The sequence below is a fragment of the Phoca vitulina genome, unplaced genomic scaffold, assembly GCF_004348235.1.
Source record: "Phoca vitulina isolate PV1807 unplaced genomic scaffold, GSC_HSeal_1.0 scaffold12, whole genome shotgun sequence".
In the NCBI taxonomy this organism is placed as follows: Eukaryota; Metazoa; Chordata; class Mammalia; order Carnivora; family Phocidae; genus Phoca; species Phoca vitulina.
Window position 1 is genome coordinate 32,717,539 of NW_022589715.1, and position 18,779 is coordinate 32,736,317.

An 18,779-nucleotide genomic window follows, 5' to 3' on the forward strand; every position below is an offset into this window, starting at 1 on the left:
AAAAAAAAAAAAAAATTACAAATTCACATCTAGATACATCAAACACTGAAAACCAAAGACAAAGTAAAATCTTCAAAGTAGTGAGAGAAAAAAGATACAATACCTTCAAAGGAATAAGAATGAGACTGACAGTTGACTTCTCATGAGAAACAATTGAATGGTACGTCATCTTTAAAGATTCTACCAACCGAGAATTCTATACCCAGTGAAATATTCTTCAAAAATGAAAGCAAAATAGACATTCCAGACCAACAAAATCTGATAGGATTTATTACTAGTAAACTGATACTGAAAGCAAAAGGGAATATAATCCCAGAGAGAAGCACAGAAGTTCAAGAAAGAAGAGCAATAGAATAAAAACCTACATAAATCTAAATGAACATTAACTACATAAAACAATAATAATAATAACATATTATGGGATTTCAACTTTTGTAGAATTAAAATATGTGACAATAATAACACAAAAGGCAGGACAGGGGCAAATATAGTGCTCTAAAGTCCTTACATTGTCTGGGAAGTGGTAAAGTATTCATGTGTTTTAGATTCAAGGATACTTTTTTCTTCAGGATAACTACAAAAGGAATAATAAAGAATGCATATCTAACAAGCTAATAGGAGGAGGCATAAAATAATTTAAAATAAATCTAAAGAAACCAAGAAAGGAGAGGAAAGGGAGCAGAGAAAAGTGGGAAAAATAGAAAACAAATAAAATGATTGATTTAAACCCAGATATTTTAACAATTATTTAAAATGTAAATGGACTAAAATATTCAATCAAAAGACAAAGATTATCAGACTGGATTGAAAAAAATCCTATATACTGCTTACAAGAGATATATCTTGTTGGAAGTAAAAAGATGAAAGAGGGGATGCCTGGGTGGCTCAGTTGGTTAAGTGTCTGTCCTGGGATCAAGTCCCGCATCAGGCTCCTTGATCAGTGGGGAGCCTGCTTCCCCACCTCTGCCTGCTTCTCCCTCTGCCTGCCGCTCTCCCTGTTTGTGTGCCCCCCTACTTGTGTGTGCGCTGTCTCTCTCTGACAAATAAATAAATAAAATCTTTTTTAAAAAAAAGATGGAAGAGGTTGGAAGTAAAAAGATGGAAAAAAAATATACCATCAAACATTTACCAAGAAACCTAAAAGAGCACACTGTAAAGCAAAAGTATTTCTAGAGTTAAAGAAAGACATTTTATACTGATAAAAGGTCAATTCACCAGGAAGGAATAACAGTTCTAAATTTCCAAGTTCCTAAAACATCATTTCAAAATATCATAAAGTACATTGGCAGAACTAAAAGGAGAAATGGACAAATTCACAATCAGAATGGAAGATTTTTTAACATAACTTTCTCAGTGATTGACAGAACAAACAGACAGAATATCAGGTTTTGTTTAATAAACATGTTTAATAAACACGACCTAATTGAACTGACATAGAATGCTTCTATTAGTCAGGGTTCCCCAGAGAAAAAGAACCAAAAAAAGACATAGGAATAGAGATATATATGGAGATTCATTATAGGAATTGGCTCACTCAGAATTATGGAGGCAGAGAAGTCCCACAATCTGCCATTTGTAAGATGGAGAACCAGGAAAACCAGTGGTATAATTCAGTCTGAGTCTGAAGTAATTCAGGGGAGCCAATGTAAATTTAAGTCCAAGGTCAAAGGCCTGAGAACTATAGGGCCACTGATATAAGTTCCAGAGTCCAAAGACCTGATGTTTGAGGACAGGAAAAGATGGAGAAAAGTCACCTTTCTGTCCCCCTTTTTGTTTCATTCAGCCCTAAAAGATTGGTGAAGGTAGATCTCTTCACTCAGTCTACTGAATCAAGTACTAATCTCTTCCAGAAACACCCTCACAGACACGCCTAAAGATAATTTTTTACCAGCCCCCCAGGCATCCCTTAGGACAGTGAAGTTGACACATAAAGTTAATTAAACATCATAACACTGCATCCAACAACTGAAGGAAATACATTCTTTTCAAGTGTACCCGGACATCTCTCAACATTGAGCATATGCTGGGCCATAAAGCAAGTCTCAACAAATATCAAAGGATTGGAATAAGTAAACTGAGTATGTTTTCTGACCATAATGGAATTAAACTAGAAATCAATTATAAAAAGATAATTAGAAGTTTCCTAATATTTGGAATAAAAACAATATACTTCCAAATAACCCATCCAGAGATCTAGATGGAAATTAGAAAATGTTTTCAACAAAATTATAACAAAAATACTACATATCAAAATTTGTAGAGTGTAGTAAAAGGAAAACCTATAATTTCTAATGCATATTTTAAAAATTTGAAAGTCTGGGGCACCTGGGTAGCTTAGTCAGTTAAGTGTCCAACTCTTGACTTCAGCTCAGGTCATGATTTCAGGGTCATGAGATCGAGCCCTGCATAGGGCTCCACAGTTAGTGTGGAGTTGGCTTGAGATTCTCTTCCTCTCCCTCTCTCTCTACCCCCCCCACTTGTGCTCATGCTCTCTCTCTCTCTTTCAAATAAATAAATCTAAAAAAAAAAATAAGAAAGTCTGAAAACCAATGATTTATATATCCCTCTAAAAAATCATATCCAAAGAAAAAAAACAAAATTACAGAAAGTAGAAATAAGGAAATAATAAATAGAAAACACATATACAACAGAGAAAACCAATGTGCCAAATATTGGTTCTTTGAAAAGACAAATGCAATTCTAAACCTCTGCCAGAACTGATGAAGAAAAAAAAACAAGGTACGAGAAACAAAAACAAAAACAAAACAGTATCAAGAAGAACAGGAGAGACATTGACATAGATCCTACCAGCATTAAGAATATATACCTTACACCTATCAGAATAGCTATTATCAAAAAGACAAGAAATAACAAGTGTTGGCAAGGATATGAAGAAAAGGGAACCCTTGTGCACTGTTTGTGGGAATGTAAACTGAAAACCAATATGGAGGTACCTCAAAACATCAAAAATAGAACTATCATATGATCCAGCAATTCCACTTCTGGGTATTTATCTGAAGAAAACAAAACACTAAGTTGAAAAGATATATGCACCCTCATGTTCCTTGCAGCATTATTTACAATAGCCAAGACATGAAAGCAATCTACATGTTCACTGATGGATGAATGGATAAAGAAAATGTGGTAGATAGATAGAGAGAGAGATATAATAGAATATTATTTCACCATAAAAAAGAAATCTTGGCATTTGCAACAATAAGAATGGAATTTGAGGGCATTGTATTAAGTAAAGTAAGTCAGACAGAAAAAGATAAATACCTTATGATCTCACTTGTATGTGGAATCTAAACAAATAAATAAACCCAAGCTCATGGATATAAAGAACAGATTGGTGGTTGCCTGAGGCAGGGGTGGGGAGTGGGCAATATGGGTAAAGGGGGTCAAAAGGTACAAATTTCCAGTTATAAAATGAATCAATCACAAAGATGTACAGCACAGTGACTATAGTTAATAATACTGTATTGCATATTTGAAAGGAGCTAGGAGAGTAGATCTTGAAAGTTTTCATCACAAGGAATAAATTATAGCTATGCATGATGATGAATGTTAACTTATTAACTGGACTTATTGTGGTGACCGATTTGCAATATATATATAAGTACTGAATAATTTACATTGTACACCTGAAACTAATATAATATCAACTATACCTCAATTTTAAAAAGGAATATAGGGCGCCTGGGTGGCTCAGTAGATTAAGTATCCACCTCTTGATTTCAGCTCAGGTCATGATCTCAGGGTCCTGGGATGGAACCCCCTTCCCATTCAATGGGGAGTCTGCTTGTCTCCCTCTCCCTTTGCCCCTCCCCACTGCTGGTGTTCTCTCTCTCTCTTTCTAGAATAAATCTTTTTAAAAATTTAAAAAGAATAGAGTAAGAGGAAATTAGAAACAACTACATGCTAATGAAATGAACAAATTCCTAGAAATATACAATTTACCAGAGTGAAAAAAGAGGAAATAAAATCTGAGTAGTTTTATACCTATAAGCAAAAATTAAATTCATAATTTTAAACTTTCCCACCAATAAAACTCCAGGCATAGAAGTCTTCTCTAGTGAATTCTTCCAAACACACAGGAAAAACATAAACCTTATACAAAATCTTCCAGAGAACAGAAAAACAATATTTCCAACTATTTTATGAGATCAGTAAAACTGTGATGCCAAAAGTTAGCAAGAACATCACAAGACAGGAAAATTACTCTCTCTCATGAACATGGATGTGAAAGTCCTAGATAGAGTATTAGCAATTAAGTCTAGCAGCACTCTTTCTAATAGCCCCAAACTGGGAAAAAGCCAAATGTCCATCACCATTTGTGTAAATAAAATTCATGGTATATTAAAACAGCAAAATATTATGCAGCAGTGAAAATGAATAGTTTTTATTTACTTCTATACACAACATGGATGCACCTCATAAATGTAATGTTAAGTGAAAGAAGAAAACACAAAAGATATATGATGTAGAACTTCATTTACATAAAAATAAAATCAGGCAAAATTAACCTACAGATACAGAAGTCAAGATAATAGAGATGTTAGGAGGAGGAGGGAGATAATGACTAAGAGGTGACTTAAGGGGGGTTTCTGGGGTGTTGGCAGTGCTCTATTTCCTGATCTGGGTGCTGGTTTCACAGGTAGGTTCACTTTGTCAAACTCTACACTTAAACAATTTTTTACGTTTCTGTGTATGTTACATTTCAACTAAAAGAAAAAATAAGGGGCGCCTGGGTGGTGCAGTCAGCTGGGCATCCCACTCTTGATTTCTGCTCAGGTCTGATCTCGGGGTCATGGGATCGAGCCCCTTGTGGGGTTCCACACTCAGCTCGGAGTCTGCATGGGTATCTGTCTCTGTCTCCCTCTGCCCCTCCCCCTACACTCTCTCTCTGAAATAAATAAATCTTTAAAAAAAAAGAAAAAGAAAAAGAAAACCATTCTAGTTTCTTAACTTGAATTGGTATCAATCTCACCAGTCTGTGTTATTCCAGAATCGACCATCATACTCTCATAAAAATTATAGCGCTATTTTATTTTGTAACTATTTCTTTAAGGACTCTCAGTTCTTTGGGGTATAAATATGAAATGGCTTTATTTTTCCAATAATCCCTCCCCACTAATTGTGCTATGGCCCTGCCATTTTCTTGCTGGGTGTCAACTCTCTTAATATCACACTTTGGCTTCATTCCATATATCAGCCTCTTCAAGTTATTAGGATCATCTCATTCTGGAAAGTAAGGTTCAGTTCTGTTCATTTTCAATTAAGCTTCAAACCGAATTAAAAACTATTTTCTTCCCTTCCCTCCAGAGAAAGGCAGACAAGTTTGTTGTTAGTGGCTTGGAGTATATGTGTGTGGGGGGAGTGACTTTGCGGGCAGGAGTGCTCAAATCTTTATGCCCTTCCCTCTCCTTTCTAGTGTTTCCCTTGTGATGTGAGGGCAAGAGTAGGAACAGGGAAGTAGATCTTTTATATGGCTCCTATATAGGAAGAGTGTAATTCCCTCTCTATAGGATGCTGCTGCTTCCCTAGTGAACCCTGTCAGACTTCCGATGTCTCTATACTGGAGAGTATCCATCATTGGCAAGGGTCCCTGGGGTGCTTCCCTGCTGTCCAGTTCCTTGAGGCATATCTTACACCTACTTGACCTCTTCCACAAGGGGCCCTGTCTTAGAGACAGGCAATGTGGGCTACTGCCACATCCCTTCCCTCCTCTAGGCCCCTCTCCTTGTCCCAGAACATGAAGCTCTGTGGTCCAGGAGAGGTAAGAAGTGAGACAGTCACCAGTCTCTAACCTAGTAAAGTGGGAAGGTTGAGCATCTCTAAACTTTAAAAGCAATCCTCTTGAGGGCTTTTCTCTAGACTTTGAGAGAAAGAAGTAACTCCATCGCTTCCCTTACAGTGAGAATGGGGTGAAGGGAGGGAATAGAGTATTCTTACAAATACTCTACTTCACAAAAGGCTTCTCTACTCACTCTTATACTTCAGGGAGTAGGGGTGGGGTGGTTTGGGGAATGTTTGATGGTAGGGCTGTTTCACTGTACTAACATTTCTTAGTAGGCTGGCCTAACCATAGGAGGTCCCTGAATTTAGAATATGTGAACTCACCACCTTCTGTGCACAGCTCTGGGACTTAGCCAGGCCCAGGGAATATTTCTGTTGACATCCTATTACACTTGTCTCCAACCACCTGGAACTTCTGTTAATCATCACAGCATGTGTTGGGAAAAAAAAAAAAAAAGAACAACAATTCTGTATTAACTAAAAATACAGTAGGAAAGGGAATGGGATACAGGAATAATTACAATGATTTTCTATTTTACAAAGCAAATTTACCTTCAAGAAAATTTGGAGAGTTGTGTTATTCATCTACATAAATACAATAATTCAAATTTATTTGAAATCTTTACCTATGTGTACACTTTTTGTTCTAATACTCAATTGTCCACTTACAGGCTCTTTTCTTTTCTGGGTTTTTTTATTTTTTTTTAAGATTTTATTTATTTATTTGAGAGAGAATGAGAGAGAGAGAGCATGAGAGGGGGGAGGGTCAGAGGGAGAAGCAGACTCCCTGCTGAGCGGGGAGCCCGATGCAGGATTCGATCCTGGGACTCCAGGATCACAATGTGGAACTCGATCCCGGGACTCCAGGATCATGACCTGAGCCAAAGGCAGTCGCCCAACCAACTGAGCCACGCAGGAACCCAGGATTTCTACTCTTACAACCTTGATGTGTTTGGGGGTCAAAATTGAACATGACTAAGCAATGTGTAGCATGCTCTTACAGACAAGAGTACGCTATGTTAAAAGCACAGAATCACAATTTATAACAAGCAAGATGTTACAATGTATCAATATTTAGTGCAGGGGGTAATATTGTATTATAGTCAACAAAAGGTAAAGATTAATTTTCTTCTATAAAGAGAAACATGATGTACATTTTACACAATGTAATATAAAAATATTATTAGTACAGTAATACTATCATTACTAAAAATGAAATTTATTACTTATTCAATAAAATGGCCACTTGCTTCTAATCAGTATCACAATTCACTTGACAGATCTGACGTTTCCTGAAGGAGGCTTTGCTTTGCTGATCTTCCCAAGCTTGTCATTCCCATCTCCTACATAGTTTGATGCATGGAACAGCTGTTTGCCATAGCAGATGAGCAGTGTGTTTGTCTAACACAAAGAAATGCCACAGAACCAAAAAACTGTAATATACACAGCATCTTAAAAGGGAAAGAATTTTCTAATAAAAATGTTCAATGGGGATGCCTTCAAAGACAAAATATTAGGGGGGCCTGGGTGGCTCATTCATTAAGCATCTGCGTTCAGCTCAGGTCATGATCCCAGGGTCCTGGGATTGAGCCCCTCGTAGGGCTCCCTGCTCAGCAGGAAACCTGCTTCTCCCTCTCCCACTCTGCCTGCTTGTGTTCCTTCTCTCGCTGTATCTGTCTGTCAAATAAATAAATAAAATCTTGAAAAAAAAGAAGACAAAATATTAAAGTCAGCCTTCAAGTATCATTTAATATGGTAAGAAAAAATCCTTTCATGAGATTTGACTTTCTATGTAATTCATAGCCTGATTCTTTCTTATAAACTTTTAAAAAATATTATGAATAGAATATACTGTACTTGAGATTCAAAAAGCTTTCGATTATCCATTAACAATTTCAAGATTATAAGATTACATTTCAGGTAATTTAGAGTAAGATTTTTTTAAATGTGGATGCTGATGTAGAATCATATCGGAAGATGTTATACCCAAATATATATTTTTTGGATTTATATAAATTCTTAGAAATGTCTCACAGATCATTTTAAAGCAATAAATTGAATAACATGTTCAATGTACAATATTGTTTCTGAAGTCTTTACTAGCATCAAAAGGTAAGACTTTATATCTTATTATGCCAAGGAGTGATTTAAATAACTCCTCAAATCAGTTTCCTGTCACATGAGATAATACATTATTACCAGACAACTTTGCCTCTTGTCAAAGAGAGAGAAACTATTCCACTAGGCTCAAAATTTTTGTGAAAATAAATATTTAGGAAAGTAAACCATACATGTAATTAAACCCCAGTGAAAAACATTAAGCAATTATTGGAGAAGAAGCTATTACTCTGACCATCAACATTCATATAAAAAGTAAACAGTTTAACTTTATAGGGTTATTTATTAATCTTTCTGGGAATGATTCCCATGATTTTAAGAAGGAAGACTCCATACTTCTCTTTAGATTGAGTAATATATCTAGGATATGGTAAACACAAATTATATTAGTCTGTTGATTCCATGAAGGTGAATTCCCTTCTTTGTTCTTCAGTATTTCACTAATATGATTGCCTATAAATATTGTGATCATGAAGTAACAAAATAATATTTGGAAGGTTTTCTCAGCCCTTTGGACATTTGTGACATCAATGACAGGATTCTTTTTAAACCACAATTTTTCCTCTTAAAACTCTTCTCTAATATATTTTTGTGCCATCATTGCCTCTTCCTTTCAGTTTATTTTAATAAGATTTATTTCGAACTATGAAATGTATGCTTATTATGGGAAATTTAAATAATAAATAAAATTTAAAGGGAAAACACCCATAAATCTATCAATTTTTTCCTCCACGATTTTGATGAAATAATTGCAATCTGAACAAGGTGTTCCACATCCTTTTTCAATGCTAGGTAAAGTCTTTTAAGAGAATTCACTCAGGCTTTTGATAAATTCGGTTAACACACATGTACTGTTTTGTGGTTCATCACATCCACGGTCTTTACTAGGAAAGCAATGGAGATATTGCCTAGCAGGTACAGTCGAATTCAGCAAATCAAATGATGGCATGATTTCACTCCACTGTAGGGGATTCCTCTTTGCAAACATCGTTTTAATAGATGTGTCAATGATAGCTATCACTAATAGAAAGCCTTTTCTATTGATACAATCTTCACATCAACCATAACAGTAAGTTACCATTATTCTCACTTTATAAAACAAAAGTCTGAAATCCATTGCACAGCTCTCAGGTGGTAAAGTGAGAATTTTAGATGATTTGAACCTGCTCTCTCTGCTTCCAGGGGTATTTTTTTCCACTATAGCCCAAAACCTCACCATGAATATCATATTCTGCTTAACTAGGCCTGTGGTTGGGCACTTCAGATGTTCCCTCTCCTTCTTTTTTTTGTTTGTTTTAACTAATATTGATAATGTTGGAAGTAATATCTTGGTATATAAAACTTTATTATAGTGTTTATGATTATATCCCCAAAACAGAGCCTTAAAATTTGGATTATTGTGTTAAAGGCAGAAATATTTTTAAGACAATTTGTACACATTGTCAAAAGCTTCCCTCAATGAGATTGTTCAAATTATAATTCAATCAGCAAGCACGAGGCTTCCTACTTCACTGTGCCCTTTATAAAAATCTTGGCTAATTTAATAAATGAAAATTCTTTGTTGCTAAGTTTAAATTTTGAGGGGACACTATAACTCACTGTGTTTTAATATATCAATTCTCTATTCTATAGAATGAACCGTATGTAAGGACTGGCTAAATCCTTAAACTAGAAATGGGAAGATATGGGTCTTTAGATCTTTTATTCCCTTTATTCATTCAGTAATTATCCAGCTCCCACTCTAGGTCAGGCACTGTGCTAGTGTTCAGGATATAAAGGTGAAAGGTCATCCCTGACCATAAAGAGCTTGTGAACTAGCAAGCAAAACAGATACAGATAGACAATTCTAGGACAGCAGGACTAGCACTGTGACCAAAGTAACACAGAAGAAGATGCTTTGCGAAACACTGAAAAGCCACGTAAGCCAGCTTCAGGGAGGTCCTGGAGCCTTTTTGGAGATGCCAAGGCTTAGGCTCCATGCTGAAGAGAAGCAGAAGTTAGCCATCTTTCCCCTCACATTCCCAATCAGAATTAAGTGCTTCCTCGTCTCTGTTCCTCTACTAATGTGTACATACTTATTTGTTTCTACATCTCTCACTGGGCTGAGCTTCTTGATGAGAAGGGACCATATCCCTAATTAGCCTAGTACAATGCCCCCAAAATAGTAGGAATGCATCAAACATTTGTTGAATTATTTTTGAAATTCTAGCCATGTAGCTATCTCCTCCCATACCTTTGTAAATATACCTTGACATTTATGTAAATACGTGTGGGTTTCCTTTTGATTGTAAAAGTACTACTACTCACCACACACCAATCAGAATGGCTAAGAGAAAAGGATAGAAGATAACAAGTGATGGTAATGGATTTGGAGCAACAGGAATGCCTAGACATTGCTGGAGGCAGTAGAAATTGGTACAACCAAAAACCATTGGCAGTATCTGTTACAGCTGAGTCATACCTCATAAGCCAGCAATTCTACTCCTAGGAATAAGCTCAACACAAATGCACGCATATGTTCGTTCACTCAGAGGAATATTTTCACCAAAAGCAGCATTATTCATACATAACAGCTCCAACCTAGAAAATACACGGATGCTCTTCCACAGGAGAATGGATAAACTTACTGTGGTATGTCACAAACAGCAAGGAAAAAGCACCTACACTCAACAATAGGAAAGAATTTCTTAAAAATTATTTTGAGGACAAAGAGACAGATTTTTCTTTTAAAAAGCACTTACTATATGATTACTTTTGCAAAAAGCATACAAATAGGCAAAACTATTCTATGCTATTGAAAGTTAGGAAAGCTCTGTTACAGTCACTAACTGTAAGGGAATAGGAAGGGGAAGCTGCCTGGAGGTGCTGCTAAGGTTGTTTCTTGATCGGAGTGCTGGTTACACATGTATATTCAGTTTGTGTCCTTTTCTGTAAGTATACTATACTTAAATACCTTTAAAAAAAAAAAAGATTTTCAAAATTTATCTGAGAGAGCGTGGGCGGGGGGGGCGGTGAAGGAACAGCCGGAGAGGGACAAGCAAACTCAGCGCTCAGCGCAAAGCCCTACCCTGGGAGCTCCATCCCAGGACCCTGAGATCATGACCTGAGGGGAAATCAAGAACCCGCAGCTTAACCGACTTAGCCACCCAGGTGCCCCACTTAAATAGTTTTTTAAAAAAGTAATACATCTTGGGCGCCTGGGTGGCTCAGTTGGTTAAGCGACTGCCTTCGGCTCAGGTCATGATCCTGGAGTCCCTGGATCAAGTCCCGCATCGGGCTCCCTGCTCGGCAGGGAGTCTGCTTCTGCCTCTGACCCTCCCCCCTCTCATGTGTTCTCTCTCATTCTCTCTCTCTCAAATAAATAAATAAAATCTTTAAAAAATAAAAAAATAAAAAAATAAAATAAAAAAGTAATACATCTTATTTGAGAAAAAGCTGGAAGATACAGAAATTTTTAAAGAATTTTAATCACCCACAACCCAGAAATAAATATTAACATTTGGATTATTTCCTTCTAGTCTTTTTTTTTTTTAAGCCACAGTGCTTGTGCCACTTCCTCCACCTCTGCTCCTCACATATTCACACACACATTTTGCAAAATTAGGTTCACTTCTACTGTTTTTCTTTTTTAAATTTTTACTTAAAGCTAATCCATTTAATCAAATTTTCATTGCAAGCATGTTTAAGATGCAGCAATATATTCCATCAAATGTGGGGATGTGTGTGTATGTATATACACATATATACATATACATACAGAGTTCTAGGAATATATATTATATATATATTATACATTATTTAAAGTATTTTATTTACATGCCTACACAGTATATGTTAATAATAAAATAATAAAAATTTAAAAATATATATTCCTAGGAAAGGAACCATCAGGTCGTGAACATTCTTTAAGCTCTACATTCGTTCTGTATTTCCTTCCAGAAAGCTTACATCGCACTGGCAAGGTGTGAGAGCTCCTTGTATCACAATCCAACCTCAGGTCATTCATTATTATTTCTATTTGTTTTTAAGATAAAAAAAAAAAAAAAAAAAAGATGGTGGGGCTTAAAACAGGACTAAGGAATCTGCCGTTCCACACCCGGCTGAGGCGCTAGGCAGGACGCGAGTCTCACCACACCTCTCCTTTCCAGGCGCTCCCGCCCCGCGCCTCTGCCCCGCAGTGCGGCCGCGCGTGCGCCTGGGCCCCAGCATCTCGCACCGCCCGGTTGCCGTGGGAACCGCAGAAGGAGGCTGCGTCCGCAGACCTAGCTGTAAGCTGTACCGAGGCCCGGCCATGGAGCTGCCGGATCCGGTCCGCCAGCGGCTGGGAAATTTCAGCCGGACCGTGTTCAGTGACTCCAACCGGACCGGGCCGGAGTTCAGCGAGGGTCCGGGTGAGTGGGCGAGGCCCAGCGCAGCGGGTATGGCCTGCGGAGGATTTGGCGCCGGTTTGGGAGTGGCCAGATTTTGCCCGGACCTAAAATGGCGGCCTCGCCTTCAGCTGGTTCTCCGCACTGCGGGGAAGCGCTCTGGAGGAGGGGCCGAGCCTTGGGCTGGGGTGGGGACTGGGACACCTCCAGGCCTGTATGCCCGACGGGTCCTGAGCTGGCGGTGCTGCGGCCTGGCCGGCGAACTGTAAGCCGAGCAGCTGAAGTGGCGCCAGCCTTCCTTAAGAACTAAAAATATAAAAATCCGCCTTCGCAGCCCATGTCCGGTTTCGCATCCTCCGCGAAGGCCGACGGTGTTTTTCCTCTGCGACTTCCGCCCTGGCTTTTCGGGCCAGGTTAGAGTGAGAACAGCCCAGGCAGTCTCCGCTTCCCACCCCCCACCCTGGTTAAAATATCTTCTCCTTTTCTCTTTTATTAGTAAAGCAAGTACGTTCCACCGCAAGTCCGTTTTCTGATGGAAGAAGTGGAAAGAATTGCTTTAATGATCATTTTAAAAACCGCTATCCACTTCGGCATGGCAGCGGCCACACGAGCCTCGCTTTCAACAAAGCTCGCTCCCTTCCCTGCCGTCTCCAACCCCCATCCCCCATGTATAACTCTTACCCTAAATCTGGTAACAAAATACCACGGTGCTGCATTCAACTTGACGGCAAGTGATCACTCAGTTTTCTCCAAAACAGTTTCCCCTTCTTAAATCATGATGATAGCGTACTATCAACCAGATCCATGTGGTTTTTATCACTAAGCTCTGCTAGGGAATAGCAACCTTTTCCTCTTGCTTGGTTTAGGGATTTTTAAAAGAGAGCAGAGAAAAGTAAATTCCCATAGTTGCATTGTTTTCACCCTGAATTTAGGCCTCTTAAAGATTTAGGATGTACAGAGAAATCAATGTGAAAAATGAGGTTAAGTTTCTGATGCTAAAGCTAAGGCTTAACAGGCGCTAAAATCTGATGATGTAAGGTATCACAGGTCAGCGGACATTTTCTGTAAAGGGCCAGATAGCAAGTATTTTAGACTTTGCAGGCCATAGGTCCCTGTGGCATGCGTAGATAATGGTAAATGCATAGATGAGGCAGTGTTCCAATAAAACTTTATTTATGGACACTAAAATTTGAATTTCATATGATTTTCAGTGTCACCAAATATTATTCTTTGATTAAAAATGTGAAAAACCATTTTTAGCTCACTTGCTATACAAAAACAGGCAGCTGGCTGGTAGTTTGCCTACCCCTGATTTATATAATGTTTTAATTTAAATTCCGTTTACAGAACTCAGCTTGTACTTTTGCAAAATTTAGTAAATTCATGTCTTGTGCTTTCAAGGTTCATTTACATATTAACTTGATTTTCAATTGCTTGATTATAAGTTTGAAATGCTGAAATATAGACATAGCATAACTCTTAAGATGCTCATGTACACAATTTCTTAACATAAAAACTTCTTTGCAAAATTTGACTAGTTTCTGCTCCAAACATACTAAAATTTTCAGCTTAACTAATTTATCATTTTTCCCCACATTTTCTTCCTTGTGAATCCAAAGTAGGTTTGATTATTTGCACTGTATTTACAAGTGTATACCATTACCCTGTCCACTGACCAAGAGTTGTACTGTTGTTATGAAAAAAAATCCTAGGCTGGTGATTTGCCTTCAAGTTTAACAAATTTTAAGAATTCATTCTTTATCAGTGATAATTTAAAAAATAGGAATAAGCAAAATAAAAATAAATATAAGCAAAAGTCGATCATAATAACAGAAAAAAGCTAAAGGAAACCTTGCTGTGAGAGACCATGATTATTTCTTATATTTTAAAATTATTAAATGACAGATATAGTCAGCTGTGGAGAAAAAAAAATCTGTTTTTAAGAAATTTATTTTGGAGCCTTTATAAATTCTTACATTTAGGGCAATTGATTTCAAAATACATATCTGTTTTTAAATTGTTAGAATTTAGTCAAATTTAGGATGTATTTGAAGGGTTTAATTTAAAAAATCAAATTCTTAATTTGGGACCCTTCTCCCTTACATAGAAGCAAAAGGTATCTTGCAATCAGCCTTAGATAAATGAAGCTCATGTATCACAAATGGCTACATTGATGTCTTTATGACATTACGTTTCCATTAATTCAGTCATTCTGCTTATGCATATTTGGTATGTACCCTGTATAAAGCAAGATTTTAGGTTCTATGAGGGTCTCACATTTGGGTAGAATGTAGTCTGTGCTTACAATGAGGCTGTGTATTAAGTAAAAGAGAAGGAAAGGGAACTAATGTTATTGAGTGCCTACTAAATACCAGGCGTGGTAGGGTGAAATAATTCTGTCTCTAATCTTCACAAGCAAACTGTGAGGTACTTCCAATGTTACCATTTTACAGATGAAGAAATTGAGACAATTTCTGATTGAGAAATTAATCAAAAAGGTTCAATAACTTATCCCAAGTCTGGCATCCAGGGTTACAGGGGTATTTGAGGAGTTACGGGTTTACTTGGACTCCAAAGCTCATGATCTCTTCAGCACACTAGACTGTGTCTAGAGTGAGGGGATGTGGTTCTTTGCTAACACTTTCTTACACACAGGTTAGAGATAAGTACTTAGAGGGGAAGAGATATCTGCTGGGGTGGGAGAATAGGATCAAGAAAGGATTTGTGGGAAAAGTGGCATTAAATTGAGTATTAATGAATGGGTGGGATTAGGGTATGCTGAAGAGGGGCGTGTCTGTAATTTAGTTTTTGTATGAGATTAGTTTTTATGTGAGAGATTAGTTTTTATGTATTTTATAGGCTCTTCACATAGAACTCTACAAAAGAGGTAATGATCATTATTATCTGTTCAGTAGGATTCATACTGATATTCCACATTTAATCTATACCAATGGTGTGCAAAAAAGTCGACAGGCTGTAATGGCAAAAATGATAAAGTAATTGAAAAATATGAAACATACCCCCAAGAACTCAATACATGAATTAAATAGTATTGTGATGAATATTTCCTTTCACTGTCAGTGATTATAAATAGGCTTAAAATTTGGAGTTTTGTTGAACCAACACTGTAGTTATTAATTTTAAGAAACTAAAGGACTTATAGGGCAGTGACCAAGATGAAGAGTTTGTTCTTTTTCTCTGTTTCTTTTGTAGATAATGAAATGGTGTCCAGTTTGGCATTGCAGATGTCACTTTATTTTAACACTTACTTTTTCCCACTTTGGTGGGTAAGCAGCATTATGATGCTTCAGATGAAGGTAAGTCTGTGCTTTAATACTTCTGCTGAGATCTCTTCTGCCCGTCCCTGGCATTGTTACATTGTCAATAAAATTAAAGTTCTTAATATTTGTTTTCTATTTCAGGTCAGTTTTACTACATGTGAGATTATACAAACATGTTTATTTTTGTGTGTTTTGGTTTTTTGGTTTTTTTTTTTAGTATTCAATCCTGCCTGATTACTACAAATTCATTGTGGTCACTGTTATCATCTTAATAACCTTAATTGAAGCTATCAGGTTGTATCTGGGCTACATGGGGAACCTACAGGAAAAGGTAGGCTCTTCTTCCCTTTCTTTCAGTGCAACATGTAAAGGCAATATGGTTTTCATGGCGAGGAAAAGGCAGAGAGAGGTGGTGGAAGGAGCAAAGGCCTGCCTCCAACTTGACTATTTCTGTCACTGTAGTCTGTTGGCTGAATCTCTTGAGCCTTGGTTTCTTTGTATATAAAATGGTGAAAATATTTACTCCAAGTTTTGTTGGGATTAAATGAAATAATTTGTATAAAGTACCTGAACATAGTAATAAGTACTTAAGAATTGACAGTTTTCCCTCTTCTCACCAGTCTTGAAAATACTTGGTCAACTAAACATGTTTAAATCCTGATTATGAAAATGGGGGGAAATTATAAATTCAGGAATCTTATGCCAGGCACACGTTTTCTGAATCATCATGCTGCCTAAGCATTTAGTTACCAGAGCTTAGGGATAATGCCTGAAGATTTCTCTGGTTTTCTAGGCCCTTCATAATTAGGTCCCACCCACAGGCCTCACTGTATTTTTTGCTATTTCCTAACCCAGGCATCCATTCCAGGCTGACATGTTGATTCCTAGTCATCCCCATTCCACATCTTTGCTTACTTACTTTCTTGTCTCTTCCTCCTTCTACCCAACTTTAAAAGCCTACATCCTTGGATTCTTTCTTTTACCTACCCTAATCACTCTCTTATCTTATTTCTTTTAGTATTTAGTTCATACCACTAAGTGGTGCGTTTAATAATTCACTAAGGTATATCATTCTAGCATTGCTGCATCAGTTAGTTTTCACTTTTAATCTAGACTGTAAATTCTTTGAGGACAAGGACCATGTTATATTCCTTTTGAATTACAGAGCTCATAATGTAGGTTCATAGTGCTGATCTGTATAAACAAAAGACTGTCCTTTACTGATCTGATTACTCTTGCTGTGTGTCATTGCAGGTTCCTGAGTTGGCTGGCTTTTGGCTTTTGAGCCTTTTATTGCAGCTGCCTTTAATTCTCTTCTTGCTCTTTAATGAAGGCCTAACAAATCTGCCCTTGGAAAAAGCAATACACATCATCTTCACTTTGTTCCTTACTTTCCAAGTTGTTTCAGCCTTTCTTACCCTGAGGAAAATGGTAAATCAGTTGGCAACTCGTTTCCACCTCCAAGACTTTGACCGGCTCTCTGCATATAGAGGGGGCATGACAAGAATGAGATCCTGTATAGAAGAGATTTGACCCAATGCTGTTGAGTGAAAAGCTGAAAGATCAGCTTTTCTACCAGACTGTAAAGAGGAAAACATCAGAGTTCTAGCATGAGAAGGACAAAGCAAGTGTTTTGAACTGTATATTCTCTAGGTCTGAAATTCCAAAGTTGGGGTCAATGATGACTGTACAGTACATGAAAATAGTAAGTCAACCCTAAAGCCTAGATATTGTCCACCTTGTGCTAAATATCTTAATATTTTTGCCCACTTTTCAGGTGTGTAGAAACTGGTGTTGGTAGTCACAGTTTACCAGCTTTACGGGAATATTTCTAGTTAGCACCTAAAACTAGAAATGTGTATATTTCTTTTAAACTTGTTGGCTGTTCATGTCTTGGCAGTATATCTGAAGCACATGGCAATTCTTGTCAATATTCTGGTGTATTAAACTATATTTGTAAATCAAGACACCAAATTTTCATGTCTGCTAGGGTTAAATTCTAACCCTACTCTTAGCTTTTATACTGAGGTTAAAAACAGGTGGATTATCATGGTATTTAGGAAATCATAAAATTGTAATTTTCATAAAACCATGTTCATGGTGGTGTGCAAGATGTCTTTATAGTAAATTATGAAATATTTAGGTTAAAGTATTTGCAACAAATCATTCCTGTCTCGTATAATTCTTTCGGGCTATGGGTTTATTATTTTTATTACAGGGTTGTCAGGGAAGGAAAGAGAAAAATATATACATTAGAGAGCCTTTTATGTAGTGAGCACTGCACTAGGCACATTAACCCTTGTGATCTCATCTACTAAATCAGTGTTCACTGAAGAACTCATAGCCAGTAAATTTACATGAGGCTTGACTTGAAAAGTAGGGTTCTTCTTAATACACGGTGAGAGCTGAGATGGGCAAGGGGACTATACTCATGATCTTAAATCAGCATGTTCCCTTGCTAATAGGAGAAACCTATTTAAGGAAGTTCTGTTAAGAATAAAGCTGCATGGGTGTATCTGAACATTATTTTTAGTGATTACTGGATTGTCTTCAGAGATACAATATTTTCTTCTTTCCTACAGGGAAATGTGCCTTTATAAGTAATGTATTTTACTGAGAGACAGTTGTAGTTACATTAAAAAGAATTCCTTTCAGTTTTCATTTTCTGTGATTCCGGCTCGTCCTAGTATCCCCCCGTTTTGCTTATTCTTATATTGCTTAATTTTTGAAAATGTTTTTACTTCCCATTCTTAATTACACCTGACTAAACTAATTGTGCTAATTTTATTATTTCTGCTTCCTATTATTATATATAAAGTTCAGTCAAAGACTTCTCCCCGGATGCACTGGCTGTTTAACTTCTCCCTTCTACTAAAGTAGTTACTCGATATACTCCAATAATTTGAAATTCAAAATACAATAATGTTTGGATATTTTTCTAAAACTTAACATTTGTTTGCATTTGTTTCCAGATGGGAATAGATAGGTGATTCTATAAGAAAATATAAAATAAGAACATTAAGTCTTTGTAGCAGATAAATTAAGGGATGATCAAGAAAGACTATTTAACAGCTGTTTCCAGACTTTCATCTTAAATATCAGAGCCTCTGATACATTTAAACTTTAATTTAGTTTTAAGAGATTAATAGCTAAAATATTAGGGTCAATCAAAAAAATTTAAAGGCTATAAAAATTTTGGTAAAATGATTTATTA

General features: G+C 36.9%; 1 protein-coding gene across 2 annotated transcripts; it reads left to right on the forward strand.

The window, feature by feature from the left end:
• The first annotated feature begins 11,998 nt into the window (after window positions 1-11,998).
• TMEM17 (transmembrane protein 17) lies at window positions 11,999-17,714 on the forward strand. 2 transcript variants are annotated; one of them, XM_032410885.1, is made up of 4 exons: window positions 11,999-12,308; window positions 15,498-15,601; window positions 15,783-15,896; window positions 16,820-17,714. In XM_032410885.1, the coding sequence occupies exons 1-4, from the start codon at window positions 12,209-12,211 to the stop codon at window positions 17,096-17,098; spliced, it is 597 nt and encodes a 198-aa protein (XP_032266776.1). In that variant the 5' UTR covers window positions 11,999-12,208; the 3' UTR covers window positions 17,099-17,714. The 2 variants fall into 2 exon arrangements, with proteins under 2 accessions (XP_032266776.1, XP_032266777.1); XM_032410886.1 differs by lacking the exon at window positions 15,783-15,896.
• Window positions 17,715-18,779: the final 1,065 nt, after the last annotated feature.